General features: G+C 35.4%; 1 protein-coding gene across 4 annotated transcripts in view; it reads left to right on the top strand.

Annotated features, from left to right (window-relative positions):
• Positions 1–23637, top strand: part of RELN (reelin) — a 504226-nt gene that overhangs the window by 341187 nt on the left and 139402 nt on the right. For all 4 annotated transcript variants that reach the window (XM_074340625.2, XM_074340624.2, XM_074340623.2 and 1 more), the window contains exons 19-20: positions 510–671; positions 4909–5145. In XM_074340625.2, the coding sequence (XP_074196726.2) occupies positions 510–671; positions 4909–5145 (399 nt within the window). The remainder of the gene's footprint in view (positions 1–509; positions 672–4908; positions 5146–23637) is intronic.

Here is a 23637-nt window from a genome sequence, read left to right as displayed (position 1 = left end):
CCTAGTTTTTAATAAATTAGAAAGCTCACTGATGACTTTAAGATACAAATGACTGACTAGATTTTTTTAAATATGAAATGTTAGCATCAAAACTGTGTTCTCAAGCCAAGGGCTAGTTAATTATTGATGTAGTTGTATTTATTTGACAGCTTGCACAGGCTGATTAGATTTACCCTACATCTTCCCTTCCCCCAGTGCCTAATAAATAATGCAATAAAGGAATGATTGGCATTTTAAGTGTGCGTACACAAATCATAGTATACAAATATGTATAAACATACACTCATGTTTGTATGTATATATGTGTGTATAAAACAGGTACACTGACCTTGTCTTCTACACATATTCACATATCTCAGTGAAATTACATTTTATAAAAAAGGGATGAGTGGAAACCTACAACATTTGGGTGGTTCATTTAAACTTGTTTGAAATTCTTTAAAAGCCAAAATGAACGCTATGATTAAAAATGTTTCTGCGCACACTAATTATAGACAATTTACATCTAGGTTTCTCCAGTTCACACTGAGACTGGGAAGCAAGTCTGTTCTGAGCACGTGCAGGGCCCCTGACCAGCCTGGTGAAGGAGTTCTACTGCATTATTCTTATGATAATGGGATAACTTGGAAACTCTTGGAGCACTATTCATATCTCAATTATCATGAGCCCAGGTATGTGGGAAATCATTTGGAAAAATGATTAGAGTGCTGTCTCCTTCCTTGGGAAATCATCATCCACATGGTGTAAGATTCCAGATATTTTTCCATTGAAAGATGGCAAGAATAAAGATTGATGTGTCTTGAGATGCTAAACTAGCAAGCCACATTCTTCTAGTCCTTTGTCCTACTGACTTCTGATAATTTAAAGAAATTTATTCTCATATTTTGAAATGTACATCTAAGGGACAGAGTCTGATGCCCAGGAAAGAGAAAAATAATTAATGTTATTTTTCTTATTTAACTATAGCGTAAGCTATTAGATATGATTTTAATATAATACTAAAGTATAAATGCTATTGATGAACATTTGTTAGCAATATATTATACTATGTTACAATAAATTATATGAGATAATAACTGATAAAATATAACTAACATTTTTAAAGTTTGCATGTAATATAATTAAACAATGGGTACAAAGACATTTTTCTAGCATGTATAGAGTCCCTGACACAGGTGTAGTGTGAGGAGCTATTTTAAGTCCTTTCTTCAGGCCCCTTATGTTTTTCTCTAGCTTATGTGTTTCATAACATATAGTCACAATGGTGAGATTCAAGTTTTACTTGAAGCAGGGCCATCCTTCAATGTCAGCAGAGTAGTAATCACCAGTTAGTGGTATAATTTCAGAAGTGTTCAAAGGATCCTCTCCCCTTGTAGAATATTTACTGATTTGCTCACTGAAATTCATTTAAAATAGCAGGAAAAGAGGAGAATGGGAAAGGTGAAATACCACTGTCGGAGGTACCACTGTGGCTTACAGTCACAACCAGATATAAACAACTCCCATTATTTGCCTTCCTGGAAGTCCACGCTGATCGTGGGATGATGTGAAAAAGAGTGAGGCTTTGGGCACCGATGTTTGCGTTGGCACCTGGCAGAGAGACAGGGACACTGATGACACTTGACAGACTTGAACGTTTTCCTTAAGGCTGTCCCTATGTTTAATTTACAAATTGATGAGAACTTCTATTTGTATAGAAAATGAAGTAGCATGTAACAGAGGTCACAGTTAACCATATTATGAGTTATGAACATTGTACTTTATAAAGTTTTAAGAACACAACACATGAGTATTTTCCCTTATAGGTCAATGTAAAGCTAAACTCAACTTTCTCACTCGGTAGAAACATATGAATCCTAAAGAAATGTTTTGTAGGCTCTCTATAGTGAATGTTACAAAGAAAATTAAACAAAAATCAAGGTGATAATAACGCTGAAAACATTAAGAAAATAACACCATCCTAAGTTAACTGCCTAAAGCAAAATTTTTCCTAACAAGGATAGACAGCTCCAAAATTCAGTCATCAATCTATATCATGAAATTTAATTAATCTTTGTTGATATGAAAAATAATTACACATTTAATGTGCTATTGCAAAGGTGCGTTTAATCTTGCCTGCCATTTGACAGCAACATTTTTCTTCTAAGCAGAATCAAGGTGGCTTTTCAACATTAGGTATATGCATAGCTTGAAAGATTAAGATCAGAGTGGAGATTTTTTTCTTCAAAGAAGTGGGAAGAAGACTTTCATTTTCTATATACATACCTCTGTCCATGAGACTCTTCTTCCCTCTTACAAATATTAATAAAAGGTAACATGGCAGAAGTAGAATTTGATATATTTTAGGTGCTAAATTATATTTTATATGATTAATACAAACCATGTAAATTCTTCATAGCAGTGTTAAGTATGCCTTGATGCCCTTAGCCATTTGTTGTATTTTCTTCAGTATAAATTGCTGCCTGTAGTTGCTGTGAATTCCATATTGTTCCTTTCTGTCATGGTGGTTCAAAAATGAAGTGTGATCCATAAATCAGATATGCTAGTTGGCTAACCATTATTACTCCTAGCCAATTTCTAATAATTTGCTTGCCTATGATTCACTCAGCAAATAAAAGAACTCTATCTGCTTGTTATTTATAAAATTTGAAGTTTGTAAATATATCTAAGTTAATCATTTAATTTAAACCGACCAGAATGTCTTGTGAAATAATTGTTATTTTTATTCATGTAAAACTTTATATCACTGATGAGACTAAAATTATTCTAGATTTTTTCTTAATTATAGAGCTTATTTTTTATTCTAAAATTATTATAAAGCCTAATCTTTTTTTATTATTATTATATTTTATTGTAAGGAATACATGAGCTTAATACCTACCTGAAAAAGGAAGATTAATACAAAAAGTTCATCTAAGTACCTGGTTTCTCATCTAGAAATATTCTGATCAAATGGTTCCATAGCTATTCTAACCAGTGACTATCATATGCATAGAGTAGTGGAAACACAACTGCAACCCACCCCTAGATGCTCAAGAGCCACGTTGCTTGGGTCCAGATCCTGGCATCGTCATTGAAAAGCTACTTAACGTTGGGGAGAATATTTACCTTCCTTGTTCAAATCTCTATTGGGGTGTACTGATAATATGAACTTTATTCATACAGGAAGAATTTGTTGAGTCCTATTGTGTGCCAGGTGCTATTCTAGATGCTAAGACACAATAGTCAAAAATACCAAAAGAAGTCTTTGTCTTTGCCATCAGGATATTATCCCGATTTCACAGATGAAGATGCTGAGGCACATACAAGTACCTTCCCTGCGGCTGCAAAGTTACAAACCAAAGTTATAAACCTGACACAGTGGGGATCTCACCCACGAGTCTGATTATACACAAGAGTCTTCATGTCTCTGCCAGGGAAAATGTCGGTCATTTCAATAACTGTTATAACATACACACTTTATTGTCCTTTGAAGTTGCCTGAGGAATTTTACTTTTCAATTCCTATTTTTAAAAATTATGTTAATTTTCATCAGAGAGAATAGTAACTGCTTTTAAAATTATTAATATAAAGGAAAATTTTAATTTTCTAATAATGACAATCAAATTATTAAATTAATGCATGATGTTTTCATTGTTGGGGCAATTGGAATATAATTTTTATTTTTTATATTTTACATATTAATATGAATAATATATTTAATATTAAATAAATATTTAGAAAAATTAAGATGAAAATTACTAAAATAATTCAATTTTACTCTTCTAATAAATTCACATTGGTGAAAAAAAGTTGGCAGATTGAAGAAGTATTTAAAAAACAGAAATATGTTATAGCTATGTATTTTAGCTTAAGAAGTATTTATTAATTTATATTCCTGTATTTGAATATTAATTTTTCATTATTTAAAAAGTTTGTTTTCTCACATTGCAAAAAGTTCTATCAGGTTTTTACTAGTAGTTTGTATAATTAGTGGTGATTGTCCCTGCTAGTCTGCCTATATTTCCATGTACAAATTACTTAAAGAGAAAATATACATGATTTTTCCATAGCATTCAGTGTGTAAAAAAATACATTTCCAATATGTAATTTAACATTTCTTTCCACAATAATGAAAGGTAATATAATACAAATATGGAAAATCAATCTAATTTCTTAGTAAATCCAGCCTTAGACATTGAAGTTTTTAAATAACGTATTTCTAAGTTATCCAGCCAGTCACCTGTCTTAGGGAGTTTTTCTTTGCTCACTAGAAAAAAGATGTAGTCCCTTCAGTGTGCGTTTACTGCAAACACCTCTCTTGGTGTTTAATTGAACATTGATGGAGACAAATGTTCCACTTGCCATTTGCTTCACATCTCACCTCGTATATGGGTGTGAGCAGCACGGTTCTGTGATTTATGGAGCTTTCAAGCAGATGTCATTGCAGTGACAATTAATGTATGGTTCCCGGTGCTGTGTACAATAATTGCTCCTGGAAATTAGATATAATTCTTAATTTTCTTCCCCATTTGTCAGATAACGGTTTGGTGTCATAGGCACCGTGACACAGCAAGTGACCTTACACACTATGTTAAACTCATGAGAATAAGAAAGGGCCATGATTTCAACCAGCTCCAAACTCTAATATATGTAACAAGCTGCCAAAGATCCTTTACCAGACGGAGACGAGCCCTACCACTTTAAGAACTGTTAGCTTTTCTGAGAGCAGATGAGTAAAAGCAAAATCATATTTTTGGATGTGTTTAGAAGACTTTGTTAGAGTCAGACAGGAAATTGGGAATCTCAGAAGAATGTAATAGTGGGAGAACTATTTTTTTAAATACTATACTGCAAGAAAAAAAAGAGCCTGACATAAATGTATTTTAAGATGTCAAAGTAATCTAAATTTTTACTTTTTTTCTTTAGAATAATCTCTGTAGAATTACCAGATGATGCAAGACAGTTTGGAATTCAATTCAGATGGTGGCAACCATATCATTCTTCCCAAGGAGAAGATGTATGGGCGATTGATGAGATTATTATGACATCTGTCCTTTTCAACAGCATTAGTCTTGACTTTACCAATCTTGTGGAGGTCACTCAATCTCTGGGATTCTACCTTGGAAATGTTCAGCCGTACTGTGGCCATGACTGGACCCTTTGGTAAGGATTTCATCTTTGTTCTTCTTGTTATTGTTACAATTTGTATTAAGGATTGGAATGTAAGGACATCTTCCAGCTCATCTAGTACTTAGTCATTTATTGGCAAATATTGACTGAACATAAACCATTTAAAAAGTCATACTGATAGATTTAAATAAATATAAAATTTCCCCACATTTATTAATCTCAAATTTTAATTTCCCACCATTGCATATGAGAACTCTCCTCAAAAAGTATTAATGACTAACGTGACTGACATATTCTCCCTTCATGGAGGCCCTCCATGATCATAATGATAACTCTAATGGCTATTTTAATAAAATTTCTTATGATTAGTTCTATTTTCATGCTGTCTTATATAAAGTCCAAGAAGTTTTTCTGTTCCTAATATGTTAAATAGGACCTCCTTTTTAATCCATTTTATCAGCAGTATTGGACTAGTGACTCATCTAGTTAATGTCAATGGGGTTTCAAGATTGTGGGATATCCTAGTCAAGGTACCTTTCATTCTTAGATATTTTCCCCTGAAGGTCATATACAAACTTAATTGTACATTAATTAAACTTAATTATACATTAAGCAGTAAATAAATAATTTAAGACTATGATTAGTACTTCAAGAACATCAGTAGGATGACACAGTAGTGAGTAACTAATCAAGGGGTAGCTACTTTCAAAAAAGAGTAGAAGGCTATATTCAGATAGTTCAGATAGTGAATACGATACAGTCCACTGATTTGAAAGTGGAAGAACAAGGAAATTCCAGACACGTGAAGATCTGAAGGACAAGCATTCCGACCACAGGCAACTTTGTGGTACAAAGACTCCCAAAACAAGAATGGCCATGCCATGTTCAAGGACCAGGAAGGAGGCCCATGGTGCTAGAGCCCAGATAATGAGGAAGAGAGTGTCAGGAGATGTGCAGAGGCCAGATCATGTGGGGCCTTCTAGCCCCAGAAATCCTGGATTAAAACTCAACTCTGCATAATATCAGAACATACAGCTTTCACCACTGTGCATACCGCCCCTTTCTTGGTTCCTTTAGGACTTTAAACGTGATTAAGGAATAATTTTCTAAAAGACTTTTACTTTCTATTGAGTCATGGTCAAAACAATTTAATTTCTCTAGATGAATCTCACGAAAGCTATTCACCACAATTGTCTCCAGAGAGCGTATCATAAATAACCCATCAGTGACCTTATCATAATTAGAGGTAAATTTTACACACCATTGCACAGAAAATTATCTTTGATGGGAATTGTGCATGGACAGTCACATCTCACACACAGCAGGCTAAAAAGTCTAGTATCAAAATGACAGTTAATGAAATGAAAGTATAGCTGATCACTTTTGCTGCAAGCACTGTCAGACTAGATACAATGAAATTTCTGTACAACAAAGTATGAAGGTTATTGTGTTTTTCTATAGTTGATAGCCTCAGATGTTTGTTTTTATGGATATTCTTTCTTGTCCTGGAGCATTCAAAGAAAATAAAGGGGCAAAGCAAATAAGATACAGAGACATAAACCAAAATGAGATTTTTTTTGGAATTTTATGATTCTGAACATTTAAATTGACCTGAATTAACAATAATCGAATCGATCATATACCATTAACTATATCCCCCAAGTTTGTGTAATAGTTTCTTTTTCCCCCAGCACTTTTAATACAACAAAGAGTCATATCATGAATGCAAGTCCTGTATCACGTTTATTTTCAAAAATAGTTAACATCTGCTCAAATAAACTCCAAAGTTGCTGAGCATTTTAATTTAACACTTGTGTTGAATGCATGATAACAGCAGTTGAATTTCTGTGCTTTGATCAAAACCCTAAGAACAATATCCTTTCACACAAGTCTGATGAATATTCTTAACCCACCACTGCTTTAATTAGTGGAGATACAGTTACTTTGTGAAAGTACAATCACAATAATTATAGAAAACCATAAGAAAATAGAAATAACTGTACAATCCCTCTGGGTACCTTGAACACCACCATAGGAGTTTTATTAACAACCACATGTGAGCAATCAGATTTGACTTTCTGATCTTCTCTGAAACAAAAAGGAGTTGTCTTGGTTATGAAACAACAGAAAGTACACTCTTGAGGTGATAATGAGACTAGCAAAACACATTAACCACTTTAATGAGGACATGAAAAATGTTACTGTTTATTAAAATGAAACCACACGAAAGATCTCAAATTGTTCCCATTTTTTTAGCCATTGAGTCAGAATAAAGCCCCTTTTAATGACACTGTTTTCTCTCTGCTACCGTTGAGGAATATGTTGTCCAAGTACAATGGGAATGCACTTCAGAAATGTTTTTCATAAATAGTTGCTACAATATTGAAATTCAAATGATGGTATTGACCAACTATTTATGATAATGTCCTCATCTTAAAACAAGTTACTTTTTAATGCAAAACCTTTGGAGCATATTATCTTATTAAGTAAAAATTCTTTGAACATGTTCAAATTTGTGGCCTGTGCCCTTCAATGACCTTATTGCTCCCAAGAGAAATTTTGAAATGTATATATGTCTCCACAAATGGCTGGTGTTAAATTAATTATCGTTGGCTTTTCCCAGCTGTGAGTTCATTTGGTTCTCATTTTCTAACTCATGACTTTCCATGAGCATGGATTTTTGTTACTGAGAGTATTCTCCAGGGAAGACTTGGACAATTGCTTTTTCATTAGAAGAACTACAGTCAATATGCTATAAATCACTTTACAGTGTGTCATCTTAGAGCATGTTTTTCTGTGGAGAAATGAATTGCTTTTAATTATTTGTAGTACTGTCCTTCCTTCCATATATATGATATCTCAAATCAGAACCTCTGTCTGCTTTATGTTCTAAAAATAATCTTTAAAATCTCTTAAATGTATTTTAAGATCACTAAGGGAATAATTTTAATTGAGATTTATTAAAGATTATCTGACATACTGTTAGTGATAATACCAAGGGACATTTACATTCCTCTGTTCTATTTAATAGACTAGCTAGGTACAGAGGTGAAAAGGACATTGCTGTCATATTATGCAGGGTTTTGGTTTCAACTGTGAAGGGATGGTTGTTAGAGCATATTAGTATTTGCAATTGGTTTTACTAAGAGAGATAAATAGTTTTCTAGACAAGCAAAAGCTAAAGGAGTTCAATACCACTAGACAGATTTAACAAGAAATGTTAAAGGAAGTTCTTCAAGTTGAAAAAAAGGTACTAATTAGTACTAAGAAGACATATGAAAGTATAAATCTCACTGGTGAAGGTAAATTTTAGTTAAATTCAGAATACTTTAATGTTGTAAATGTTGTAGTGGTGGTATGTAAATCACTTATAAATATAGTATGAACGCTAAAAGAAAAAAGTAGTAAAAACAACTATAAAATAGTTTGTTAGTAGATGCACAAGATAAAAAGATGTAAATTGTGACATCAAAAACATAAAATGTGGAGGGAGTAAAAATGTATAGCTTTAGTATGCATTCAAACTTAAGTTGTTATCAGCTTAAAGTAGACTGTTATAACTATAAGATACTTAATATAAGCCTCCTGTAGTAGATACAAAAATGATAAAGAGAAATGAATCTAAGCATAGCACTATAGAAATACATCAAATCACAAAAGAAAAGAGCAAGAGAAGGAGAAAGGAACAAATGAATTACAAAATAATCAGAAAACTATTAACAAAATGGCAATAGTAAGTCCATACCTAGAAAAAATTACTTTAAATGTAAATGGACTGAATGCTCCAATCAAAAGACATAGATTGGCTGGCTGGATTTTTTTTAAAAAGGGGTGGGATAACTCAACTATATGCTTCCTACAAGATATTTCTGCTTTAAGAATGCATACAGACTGAAAGTAAATGGATGGGGAAAGATATTCCATACAAATGGAAGCCAGAAGAAAGCAGAGGTAGCGATGCTTATATCAGACAAAACAGACTTTAAAACAAAGACTCCAATAAGAGACAGAAAATCATTGTATAATGATAAAGGGGTCAATCCAACAAGAGGATGTATAAATATTTATGCACCCAACATAGGAGCACCTAAATACATAAAGCAAATATTATCAGACCTGAAGGGAGAAAAGACAGCAATACAATATCAGTAAGGGACTTCAATACCCCACTTCCAATAATTGATAGATCATCAGTTAGAATATCAATAAGGAGACATTGGACTTAAACAACACATTGGACCAGATGGCATTAACAGACATTAATAGAACATTGCATTCAAAACCAGCAGAACATATTCTTCTCAAGTATACATAGAACATTGTCCAGGATAGATCATATTTTAGGCCACAAAACAAGTCTTAGTAAATTTAAGAAGACTGAAGTCATATCAAGCAAGTTTTCCAACCATAATGGCATGAAACTAGAAATCATTACAAGAAGAAAACTAGAGAATTTACAAGTATGTGAAGATTAAAGAACATGCTACTGAACGACCAATGGGTCAGAAAATCAAAAGAAAACAAAAAATATCTTGAGACAAATAAAAATGGAAATACAACATAACAAAACATGTGGGATAGAGACAAAGCAGTTCCAAGAGAGAAGTTCATAGTGATAAATGCCTACATTAAGGAAGATCTCAAATAAACAACCTCACTTTACACTTCAAGTAATTAGGTAAAGAGCAAACTAAGCACAAAGTTAGTAAAAGAAAGAAAATAACAAAGATCTGAGTGGAAATAAGTGAAATGAAGGCAAAAAAGATAATAGAAAAGATCAGTGAAACCAAGAGCTGGTTTTTTGAAAAGATAAAACCGACAAACTTTAGCTAAATTTACCAAGAAATTTAAAAAGAGGACACAAACAAACAAAACCTTAAATAAAAGAGGAGACATTGTAACTGATACCACAGAAATACAAAGGACCATAAGAGACTACTATGAGTAATTAATTATATGCCAACAAATTGGATAACCTAGAAGAAATGGGTAAATTCCTAGAAATATACAACCTACCAAGACTAAATTGTGAAGAGTTGGAAATCTGAACAGACCAATTACTAGTCAGGAGATTGAATCAGTAGTCAAAAACCTCCCAACAAACAAAAAACCAGGACTAGTAAATTCTACCAACATTTGCTAGTTGGCTTCACTAGTAAATTCTACCAACATTTACAAAATAATTAATATCAATTCTTCTCAAACTCTTCTAAAACATATGAGAAGGGAACACTTCCAAACTCATACTAGAAGGACAGAATTACCCTGATAGCAAAACCAGACAAGAACACCACAAGAAAAGAAAATTACAAGCCAATATTCTTAATAAACATAGATGCAGAAATCCTCAACAAAATATCAACAACCTGAATTCAACAATACATTTAAAAACATCACATACCATGGTCAAGTGGGATTTATTGCAAGAATAGTTCAGTATTTGCAAATCAATTCACATGATACACCATATAACAAAATGAAGGATAAAAATCATATGATCATCTCAATAGATGCAGAAAAGGCATTTGACACAATTCAACATCCATTTATGATAAAAACTTACAACAAAATAGGTACAGAGGGAACATACCTCAACATAATAACATACCTCAACATATATGACAAGTCTACAGCTAACATTATACTCAGTGGTGAAAAGTTGAAAGCTTGTCCTCTAAAATCAAGAAGACAAGGATGCCCACTATCACCACTTTTATTCAACATAGCACTGAAAGTCCTATCCAGAGCAATTAGGCAAGAAAAAGAAATAAAAGATTTCAAATCAGAAAGGAAGAAATAAAACCATCTTTATTTGCAGATGACATGATGTTAGATATAGAATACCCTAAAGCCTCCACCAAAAGTGTTAGAACTAATAAACAAATTCAGCAAAGTTGCAGGGTACGAAATCAGTACGGGCATACCCCAATTATTGCACTTTGCTTTATTGTGCTTTAAAAATATAGCATTTTTTATAAGACCCTCCACCAGCAAAAAGATTACAACTCACTGAAGACTCAGTTAGCATTTTTTAGCAATAAAGTGTTTTTTAATTAAGGTATGTACGTTTTTAGACATAATGCTGTTGCACACTTAATAGACTATAGTTTAGTGTAAACTTTTATGTACACTGGAAAAAAATGTGTGGCCCACTTTATTGCAATATTCACTTTATTTCAGTATTTGGTCTGGATCCAAGCTTACAACATAGCTCTGAGGTATGTCTATATACAAAAATCAGCTGCATTTCTAAACACTAGTGATGAAATAACAGAAAAAGGAATTAAGTAAACAACCTCATTTACAATTGCATCAAAAAGAACAAAATACCTGGGAATAAATTTAACCAATAGGGTGAAATAACTGTACACTGAAAACTGTAACAAATTAATGAAAGAAATTGAAGAAAACACAAATACATATAAATATACTTTATGTTCATGGATTGGATGAATTAATATTGTTTAGATATTCATACTACACAAAGCAATCTATCGATTCAGTGCAATGCCTATCAAAATTCCAATGACATTTTTCACAGAACTATAACAAGCAGTCCTAAAGTTTGTACGGAACAACAAAAGACCCCGAATAGCCAAAGTAATCTTGAAGCAAAGAAAAAAGCTGAAGACATCACAATTTCTGATTTCAAACTGTATTAAAAAGCTATAGTAATAAAAATAGTATGGTTTTGGCATAAAAATAGACACATAGATCAATAGGGAAGAGAACAGAGAGCCCAGATATAAACCCACATATATATGGTCAATTAATTTTTGACAAGAGAGCCAAGAATATACAATGGGAAAAGGACAGCCACCACATGCAAAAGAATGAAACTGGACCACTATCTTATATCATATACAAAGATTAACTCAAAATGTATCAAAGACTTGAATGTAACACCTGCAACCATAAAACTCCTGGGAGAAAATATAGGCAGTAATTTTACTGACATCAGTCTTGCCGATGATTTTTTGGATTTGACACCAAAGCAAAGGCAACAAAAGTAAAACAAGTGGAACTACATTAAACTAAAAAGCTTCTGCACAGGAAAGGAAACCATCAACAAAATGAAAAGGCAACCTCTGGAATGCAAGAACATATTTGCAAATCATATATCTCAGAAGGTGTTACTAACCAAGATGTGTAAAGAAATCATACAACTCAATTGACCAAAAGAAAAAAAAAAGAAGCAATCCAATTAAAAAATGGGCAGAGGATCTAATAGACATTTTCCCAAAGAAGACATGCAAATGGCTAATAGGTACATGAAAAGGTGCTCAGCATCACTAATCATTAGGGAAATGCAAATCAAAACCACAATGAGATACTACTTCATACCTGTTAGAATGGATATCATCAAAACAACAAGTGTTGCCAAGGACACGGAGAAAAGGGATTTCTTGTGCACTGTTGGTGGGAATGTAAATTGATACAGTCACTATGGAAAACTGGAGGTTCCTGAAAAAAAAAAGTAGGACTACCATATGATCTTGAAGCTGAAGAAAAAAGCTGAATTCTACCTCTAGGTGTATATCTGAAGGAAACAAAATCACTATCTCAAAAAGATATCTGCACCCTCGTGTATATGGCAGCATTATTTCCAAGACATGGAAATAACCTCAGTGTTTATCCACGGATGACTAGATAAAGAAAATGTGGTATATTTATACAATGGAAAAATGTTCAGCCATAGGAAAGAAAATCCTACCATTTGTGACAACATGGATGGACCTTGAAAAAAACCAAACTCGTAGATACAGGAAGTAGATTGGTGGTTATCAGAGGTTGGGTGAGACTGAGCAAAATGGGTGAATGTGGCCAAAGGGCAGAAACTTCCAGTGATAAGATACATAAGTTTTGGGGATGTAAGGTACAACATGGTAACTACAATTAACAATACTGGTTTATATATTTGAAAGTTGCTAAGACAGTAGATCTTAAAAGCTCTCATCACAAGAAGAAAATATTTTGTAACTGTGTGAGGTGGTGGACGTTAACTAAACTTATTGTGGTGATCATTTTACAATATATACATATAGCAAATCATTATGCTATACACCAAAAGCCTATACAATGGTATGTAGCAATTATATCTCAATAAAACTGGAAAAAATAATTAAAATAAAAAATAATATGAAATAAGAAAAGCTATAGTTTTTATTTATCTTTAATGGTGCTTAAGGAAAAGCAGATTTAATTAAAAGAAGATTTAGAGGTAAATATGATGCAGAAGTGTTGAAAGGGCCTGCTAGGTACTTTCATAGGCATGAAAATAGTACTCATTCCTTGTTATGTCCAATTTTGTTTTCAGTTGAAGTTCTCTTGTTTTTCTTTATGTAAGGAAATCACTAGCCCTAGTCATGTTAGGGTCGTTTTTTCCTTAGAGGAATTTCTGAAAAGAAGCAGCGAAAGTAGAGAGAAAGTAAAAGAGCAACATGCAAGAATTGAAATTAGCTGTGAATGACAAAACGCATGAGGGGAAAAGGGTGACATTGTGTGCCATGTAATGTGATGGGAGGATTTTGGAAGCCTCGTTTTTTCACACCAACCCCCTGCAGCATTGTCAGCTCTGGAGATGTGGGAAAGCAGAGGTGTAAAAGGAGGAGCACAGCTGCCATGTGGGTGGCCCACGTCAGAGGACATGAACAAATGACTACATGTCCAGGATATTAAAAAAGCATAGGTTCATATTTCATGTGGCATCTATAAGCATTGACAAGGAAAAGAGTTTGTGTATTTTTATGAGAAGCTAGTGTCACTTAGGGGGAAAAATCCCAGGCTAAGGATTTAGAAAGCCTGCTTATCTCATAACATAAATACAATGCACTTGCAAGAAGAGGTAGAAATAGTACTGTGGCTCTGTTAACAATTAAAGAAATTGAAACTGAGTGATGAGTGGAAATGTGTTTTAAGATATACAAGAGGAGCTCTCAAGTAGTTGTTAGGCACTTCTAGGTTATAAGAACCATTAGGAATCGATAATAATATGCAGTGATGAATAACACAAAAAGATTTCTAACCAGCTGCTCTGGAGAAACCCCTTCAGAGCTCATGCTTGTACAGACACGCATCTGTGGGGACATCAGGCCTACAGGAGGATCCAATTCTTGTTTAGGAAGCAATGGGCCAAACACTTCACGAGGGTCTCCCTTTCCTTCTGCCACTTTTTCCTTAAGTTTTTTAAATAGGAAGATGCATTTGAACGGCTTAAGAACAAAGAGTCGTTGCTGCATGCAGATCTTTATTCCTTTGGACTGGTCTCATGATACTAGTCAAGGAGTTTGCCCAATGGTAACATAAGGAATGTGTCACTGGTAAACAGCAACAAGGAGAGGTCGGGTTACTGCCCAGCAGAAACTGTAGACAACCCTGATCCCTTAGGTTCCGGAAAAAAACAATTCCCGATTCTCCCTTTACGAGATGAATCTACCTATAGAATAAAAATAATAGCCAAGTAAATTTCTTTAGGATTTTTCTTTCATTGAACATTATCTATAACTTATATAGAAATTTTGTCAGTTTAAATAATTTATAAGTAAGCCTGGAGTATTCTTGGGATTATATTTTTATAAAGACTATTTAAAAGAACAGTAAATCAATTTAAACTGTGCTGCTAAAGGAAGTCAGTTGGGGTGAGCTGGCTCCCAAGAGCCACTTTCACTACTGTTTCCCAGTAAATGATCGTCCTAAGAAGTTTAGGAGATACATAGTGTAAGCATATTGAGTGACAAACTGAAAAGTCACTTACTATTATTTTCAACAACTATGAAAAGACTGTTTTCAGTACCCAGGCCTCTATAAGATTGGCAATACGATTGAATATATCCCCAAATAGGTTGATAAATGACTTTCTAAAATGAAGTCTATTTATTAGGCTTTTTCATCATGAAGATTTTAGTACCTGAAATTTTTTATTCATTGATGAACTAGTTTATCCACTCAACTGTTTATTGATTGCACAGTAGGCACAATTTGTGCTGGAGGTATAGCAGCTGGTATTGAGATGGAGATAGAAAAGGCCTTTGTGGAACTTATATTCTAGAGGGGAATAACAACAATATACAAACTTATTTTTTTTTTTTATTAAATTTATTGGGGTGACAATTGTTAGTAAAATTACATAGATTTCAGGTGTACAATTCTGTATTACATCATCTATAAATCCCATTGTGTGTTCATCACCCAGAGTCAGTTCTCCTTCCATCACCATATATTCGATCCCCCTTACCCTCATCTCCCACCCCCCATCCCCCAACCCCTTACCCTCTGGCAACCACCAAACCATTGTCTGTGTCTATGAGTTTCTGTTTCTCATTTGTTTGTCTTGTTCTTTTGTTGCTTTTGGTTTATATACCACAAATCAGTGAAATCACATGGTTCTCTGCTTTTTCTGTCCGACTTATTTCGCTCAGCATTACTCTCTCAAGATCCATCCATGTTGTCACAAATGTTCCTATATCATCTTTTCTTACCGCCGAATAGTATTCCATTGACAATATACAAACTTATAATACAAGATTTCAGATAGTGGTAAGTGCTGTGAGGATAAAGGAACGGGGTACTGGGTGGCCAAGTGAAGAGTGAGACTGTTTTAGCTAAGATGATCAGGGAAGCCCTCCTGGAAGTCCCCGGGGAGAGACCACAATGATGAAAAAGAGACCTGGGTGAAAATGTGCACGGAAAGCAATACAGGCAGGGAAAATAGCCAAGGCCCTGAGGCTAGCAAGGGACTAGATTATGTCAGACCCTTATAGAGCGACATAAAGATTTTGGATTTTCTTCTAAGTGTTATGGGAATCCAGTAAATAATTTGGAGCAGAGGAATGAGACGATCATTTTACAAAATTGTAGCTGCTGTGTGGAGAATAGATAGTACAAGTTAACAGGAGAAGCCATGGGAGGAGCTCAGCTCAGAGGCTAATAGTGTCACCTGCATGTGCCTATAATGGTGCTCGGAATAGGGTGAGAGCAGTAGATTCGTGTACCACGTGAAGATAGATACTGGAGGCCACAGTCTTAGAACCTGCCAAAGGAATGGATAAAGTGGCCATGTTCTAAGACTCATATCCTGTTGATGTGCAGACAGTTGACTTTTGAGTCATTTATTTCTCCAAAGCTAGATTTCCCTAAATTGCTCCCTTTGAACCAAGTAGCTAAGTGAGATTTCAGAAGTAAAAGAACATACCACTAAACAAATTAATAAAAGAAGTCTACATTTGATGATTGAGATTCATGGCATGTCTGGCTTGTTGAAACAGAAATACAATAGACTGAGACAATTATTTCCTATGGACAGTGGTCCACAGAATCGCCATGGTAAAACCTGGGTCACCTGGCCTGCTCAGCCTCTCCTGCCTCCCTGCCTTTCACTCAGTCTACCCCAACCACATCGGTCTTCCTTCTGCTGCCCCAATAAGCCAAGCTCTTTCTTCTCGCAGTATCTTTGCATTAGCTATACTTCTTCCTGGAAAGTTCTTTCATTAGTCATTTTGTGTACAGTGTCAAAAGCTGCCCAGGGGACTGGAAAAAGTCCAAGGGCTGGAAAAATTAATATTATCTCAAAAATATAAGAATATTGCAAAAATAAAATTAATAAATTATAATTAGATATCTACAAAACATATCAATTTCATTAATTGCTAAATTTAAATACTCATCAAAATTCATGGTATTAGAAATAATTTTTGAGTAATGCTGACAAAATAAAAATAATGCTGAGAAATCACTGCCAAATGTATATTACATGCATTATTAGGAGCCAAATAAAATTTAAAGGCAAAATTTTAAAATCCACGTGAAAGTTTTGCAACAAAAACATACATATTTAATGTGGGACATGGGTGCATTTTAATATTAGCTATGATGTGTGAATGGAATTTCCAAAATTAAAAACATCAAGGTCCTATAAAAGTTTTAAAATGGCCCCGCTTGACTATGTGCTAAATAATGTACATGGTTGCACATAGTTGTAAGGATAAAGCAAAAGAGGATTTCAAAGATTCTTCAAGTATTTTTTTCCCTCGCCTCACCTCTTCCCTCCATGTTAAACAATTTCAATCAGGGCTATCGGGCCTGACTACATGGGCCAGTATGTTCCCTTCTGAAAGGAAGTGAGTAAGACAAAAGGAGTATGTTGAAAAGGCAAGTTTTAATCATAAGTCATGTAAATGTGGATTGAGCAAGTTCATGTCAACCAAAATTGGTTCTAGAGTTAAAATGGATGTAACGTTAGAATAACAGGAGCAAGGAGGTTCTGGATATCCAAAGATCTGAGGTGAGCTGACGTTATTAACAGAAGTAGGAAAGGCTGGAAACAGCTAAAGCTCCTCTAATTCCTCTCCTCTCAACATAAGTGGCAGGGAAGTATTGTTGATGAAAAGGGCCCCTGACACCTTAACTAGCCACCTACACCCCCGGGTTCCTGACAGGACACAGGACACTGGCAGGCACCACAAGAGCGGAGGGGAGCTCTTTTCCTCTGGGTCTTCAGACTCTCCCTCTCTGACAGTATGTCCCCTCTCTGTCCCTCAGTCTCCCTTTCTTCCTTCCTTTCTCTTTGGGGGCCACAGCCCAGATTCTGCTTTGTGCCAACTCCCCCTCTGGCTTTTACCCAACAGAGATTTCCCTTTTACTAATAACAGTTTATCTGCTGCACATTTCCTAAAAGCGCTGTTAGGTGGGCAAAATGAAGATTCAACTGAAGCTTGACAGAAATCTTTGTTATTATCCCATTGTCTTACCAACAAATTCCTATAAACTTTAGAACTAGAATTTTAAAAAGTTATTGGAACTAGCTGTTGGCCTCTAGACTTCGGGGCAATTAGGCTAGTTCCACAGGAAACAAAGCTTGGTGACAGCTGCAGATGGACCTGTGGACTCCTAACAAGGATGGAGGAGCCACTCTCCGTGGCCCCTCACAGTCACTGGTCTACCCACCTGTCTGACCTGCAGCGGTGCCCCTGAGGGGCACGTAACCTCATTAGAAAGAACAGGCGGTGCTCCTCTGTGGTCACGGCCATTGTGTGCAGACAGCCTGACTCTCTAACTAGGTGACAGTTCTGTCTCCCACAGGTGAAGTTATCTGATCCTTGAGAGAAAAATGCTAAGTGCCCAATTTTATACTGAGTTTTGTTTGCAAGGAGACTGCTTTTCTGTAAGAGCTGAATAAACAGCAGCCAAGCAGCTCAGCTTATGTTTTTTAATGACTTAAGAGTTTATCTAACTTAAAGTAAGATTCAAGTCCTGACTTGAAGAACTGTGTGTAAATTTCCAAACTGAGAAAATGGAAATGGGAATAAAGAAGCTAAAGAATATAAACTATGCACTTTAAGTAGGAATGGTAAAAATAAGTAAAGCAGGTGCTAGGGACAAAAGTATAAAAAGCCTGAAATAGATGCCCAAAGCACATGTATTCCAAAATATCTTCAGTTGTCAACTCAACAAGATAAGTGAGGGATAGTCTAGTCACTTAGAAATCCATAAGTACTTTTTAAATGAAGGATTGAATAAATACATGACAAAATGCATTAGTGCAGAAATTCCAAATTTGTTTGAAGCTGTAGATTGAAAAAGTGAGTTTAAGAGGTTGTAATAAAATTAATTTGGTATCTGGAAATTTCTTTTATAGAGAATTAGTTTATTTAAGAAACTGGTTGAGAGAATGTAGTAAGAAACCCAGGGGAAAAATTAATACATCGGCTTATCACAGACTATGGTGAATGAAGCCCAGATGTTTTACTTCCTGTCTCTCTGAAATCCCGTGGAGGTGATCCAGGCAGTGTAATAGAGAAAATGCTGTACCATCCTTGGAGTTTGAAACTTGAATGAGCTTCTAGAAGTGTTGGAGGACAGTGTGTTGATGACAGTAGGGTGAGCGAAAGTTGAGGGATCCCTCACCCTTGGCCCCACTAAACTCTTCTAGACTGGAGCTGGGGCTAGAGACCAGTGATGGAGGTTGTGCCACGAGTAGAAGAAGCGCACAGGGAGGTGAAAAGGCAGGAGGCTCCACACACTGAATGCCATAGAACAGTGAGCATAATGCAAACCTGTTAGAATTTCAAAGGGAGAATTACAACAACCGTAATTCAGAATGTGACTTTAATATCATGTTTAAGTTCCTGAAGATCAAGCAGGACCTAGAAAAATGTATGAAGGTAATTAACAAGGATGATTTAATAAACAAAGAAAAAACTTGTCCCCTACAGGTAAAAAAATATATATTCCTTTCAAATGTCCATTGGACATATGCAAAAAAATGATTATGAACTAGGATCAGAGGCAATTGCAGTAGATACCAGTAAAGCATGACACCAAAAGCAGGGACCATAAATGTCACATATTCCACTACTTAAAATAGATGACAGACTACATATGCCAATATGTGAGGAACTCTTACAAATAAGTAAGAAAAAGATAAAGCGTAATTTAAAAAATGGGCTAAGTACATGAAAAGACTACACACACACACACACACACACACACACACAGAGAACAAATAGCCAACGAACATAAACAGCATTTTAACCTCTCTAATTATTAAAGAAATGTAGATTAAGAGACTGTATGCATAGAGTAGCTAAAATGAAAAACATTGTCAACGTTCAGTATTGACAAGTGGTAAGAATTGTCAGCTCGGTCATTGTTAAAAGTACTTGGTAAATGTAACTTGGTATGTTTTTGGATGGAAACTTGGCGGTAAGTGTTAACTTTTAACACTTGCCTTGACCGACCAATTCTGCTTCTAGAAATTTATCCTAGGGAAATAACTGGACAAGCACACAAAATATACAAGGATACATATTATAGAAGCATTGTTTTTTAACAGTGAAAAATGGAAACAACCTCCAAAGATTTCCATAATTGGAGATTGCTTTATTCATTAAAAATGACAATGTTTCACTATATTTTTCCATATGGAAAGATAGCAATGAAATAGCTGTTAAAAGCAAATAGAGTGGTTTGTTATGATATTATAATTATTTTTTTAAAGAAAGAAAAGTGAATGTGTATGTGTGCGTTTGTGTCTGTAAACATTAAACACTCTCAAAGTATTTATACCAAAATCTTAGCAGCAGTCATCTCTTGGTAATAGTATTGCAAATTTTTACTTTAAAAAAATGCTTCTATATTGTCAGATTGTTTTTTTAAAATAAGAGTAAAATTTATGTAATCCACTGAAATCATGTGGTTATTTCTGTTTTGAGATAAAATATTGTAGAAATAACAAATGAGTTAAATGCTACCTTTAATTCCACAATATCAGCAAGTTTTTCTGTCAATTCTAGGCAACATTTCTTTGGTGATTACAAGGACAAAACCCCGAAAAGGGATGATATTAGAGTGCTTACATTTATTTACATATCCTTCTTCAGATGAATGTAACTTCTGAATGCTATCAAACCAAAAACAGTTTTGTGTTACCCTTCTGTTTCTCTGGAAGTGAGCTCTGCAGAGCTCATTCTCCCACTCACTTTGGTTATGTGTATCTGCCTTTCATATCAAAGAGACATTTTTTCTGGAGGTGGAAAAAAGGCTCTGGGGAAATGCAGAAAGAGTGATTTCTTTAAGCGAGGGTAACTTCAAACCCTTGTCTGTGTTCCTTATAGCATTTAAGTAACTAGTAGAGCTTTGTAAAACTTGCCTTCTCCCCAACTGAGAGACTTCACTTAGGCACTCTTTTTATTTAACGTTCTTTAAGTGCCTTTGCTGGGCATGACATAGTGGAAAGGATATCAAAGTAGAAATCTGAAGGCCCAGTTTCTAGCTTTTTGGTAACTGTTTGACCCTGGGCCGAGCAACTCAGCCTCTCAGTTTTCCTCCTCCATAACCCACTGTAAGGATCTCTGATGGTCTTTCAAATGGTCTTGACTCAAAGATCAAATGAGATGCTCTGCACCTAAACCAGGTGCTTCTGTGAGACACTCGAGGGTCTGAGTGCGTTAGGGGATGCAGAGATAAATGAGACATGACCTCTCCATGCAGAGAGACTTCCACCCTGGTCAGGAACACAGATCCTCAGGAATACAGGAGATTCTGTGTGGGAGGGGGAGGCAAAAGAGCTATGCTGCCGACCAAGTATAGAACTATGGAGACTCGAGTTATATTATGGTGTCATCCATTCTACCAGGGTCATAACAGAGAGCCCACTAGCCTTCTTGGAGATGGAAATTAAAAAGCACTTGTCCCAGTGGACTTATCCCTATTCTCTCATTAAATCTTGCGATTAGACACAGGAGTTTTTTTTTGTTGTTGTTCCTTTATATTTTATCTTGCCAATCAACATGAATGAAGCTAAGCTTCGTGAGTCCCAAAGCATTCTGTCTCCAGAATATCTCCCCCAAATGCAATGTGGACAATTATTTTCCTTCTGTGATTGTAATAGAGAAGTCCAGCTTCATTTTTGCCTTTATAACTATATCTTGACTTAGACAAGCAGCAAAAAGGAGCAGTTTTGTAAACTAAAAGATGGCAGTCTGTGGAATTCTTTCCTCTAAAACTCTATCAGAGTGTTCAGAAGGAAAAATGGGCATAATATCACGGGCTTTCAGCCAGTCTTAAATAAATTATAAACAACCAAGTGAACTTGTACTATAAATGGTCAAGACTTTAAGACATAGACATCTGTGCTTTTTATGTGTTATTTTGCTTCAGATTAAGAAATGGGAGTAGTACATTCCATGAAGCGTGGAAGGTGCGTTAGTAATGCATTCAGGTCTAAGTTACAAGGAAAGACTGACCACAGCATAAACAAAGGTAAAGAGGCTTATCTGTCACTTGCAACAAGCAGGCCTGGAATATGTGGCCCAAGGCTGGTAAGCCGCTTCACAGGGCCACCAGGGACCCAGGCTCTCTCCCTCTTTCTACTCGCCATGTCAATAGAAAGACCTCCATCTGCATGCTTGTTCCATTATTGCTGCAAAATGGCTGCTGCCCCGCTGGGGAGGAAGGAATACAGTAAAAGCAACAGGCAAAGGGCATGCCAGCCAAATCCATCTATATCTTTTGAAAGCTTTATATTAAATCTCAGTGAGTAAATCTACTTAGCATCTTTCACTTACGTCCCATTGGTGAGAACTCACTGGCGGATGTGGACACCTCTAGGTCAATCCCTAGAAGTTAAATGGGGACAAAAGAGGCTGTGGATGGCAGCTGGCTCCGCCTACCCCAAAATATCTGCTCACAACTGCTGGTGGAACAGGTATTCATGCTAAGCAAAAATGTCATTGTCACTGTTTTACTGCTGTCACTTAGCCTCTTAACGGACAATTTTCCTGTCTTATAATTTTTATCTTGTATCTTTTTTGGTATCTTGGCATCTTTAAAAGTTCAGGATAGCTCGCAGAACAAACACATGCTTCTTCTCAGGTTTGAGTACTTCCTCTCTTCAACCGAGTTCGTGGTTAATTAGCAGCCATGCAAAAGTTAGGTGCAGGCAACATTTAGTGTTTCTTTCTGTTTCTCTGTAGAATTTAGAGGACACTAACCCATCTCAGGAGGGAGGGATTTACAAGGACCTGATTGTGTAAATAATCTTAAATTATTTCGGAAGTGCTAGGGTGGGGAAATGCTATGCATGACATGAGTGAGAAGGTTTCAGTGGCTCTGTGGCTTGCAGACCCTTCAGATTAAAAAATCAGAGTAAGTATCATACCTGCTGCTGTCTCTGTGTGGCTTTTCCCAGATGCCCAGGATATGTACTGTGCCTTTAAAGTAAATGATTCCCATGAAGCCTAGTTGGCTGTCTCTAATTACATTTCTCATAAAGGGAACTAGAAAAAGCATTTAACCCTTACAGCTAAAAGCAGCATTTATTTCTCAAAGGGATAAAGTATTCAGGACTTTTTGCCTCCTTGAAAGACTCTGGAATGTCTATACACCAGTTTGTGCTTATACAGCTTAGTAGTATTTTTGTTCTGTGTTGATTTATTTTTTAATACTGCTAAAAATCACATTCTACAACTTTTATATTTCCTAACTTGCATCCTGTACACCTTAACACATAGCAGCAATCATGGTTTTGTATCTCTAACATCAGAGTATCATTGCATGGTAACTGAAAGTTACAGATTGTTAACTGTAAGTGAAAAATTATTCAAAACTAGTGTTTTTTTCATCTTAGAGAATAGAAGGACAGTGAGATAGTGTATTGGTTTAGAGGTTTTGGAATCGGACAAAGGTGATTTCTCACTGAGTCTCTACCATTTCCTATCTCCATTTCCTCACTTGTTAAGTAGAGATAATTATTCCTACTTCACAGAGTTGTTGTGCTTAGCACAGTCTTGGTATATGGCCTACACTCAACAACTGACGGGCATCCTTACTGATAACAGTAAACAAGTTGTAAGCACTAGATTTGTAAGACCAGCAATATCGAATATGGCTTTTCCCTTTGTTTTATTGAGCATTCAGCTCAAGCAGAAAGTGGGATGCTTACATGTTATCCCTCTATTCATTGTCCAAGTGCAAAAACCTTAATTTAAAATGGTTAGTTAAACAGTAATTAGTCATTGTTGGGGAAAA

The sequence above is a fragment of the Rhinolophus sinicus genome, chromosome 4 (assembly GCF_057876585.1).
Source record: "Rhinolophus sinicus isolate RSI-liver-muscle chromosome 4, RSI-T2T, whole genome shotgun sequence".
Classification (NCBI taxonomy): Eukaryota; Metazoa; Chordata; class Mammalia; order Chiroptera; family Rhinolophidae; genus Rhinolophus; species Rhinolophus sinicus.
The sequence above is the reverse complement of the archived record's forward strand: the minus strand, read 5'-3'. Positions and strand labels throughout refer to the sequence as shown.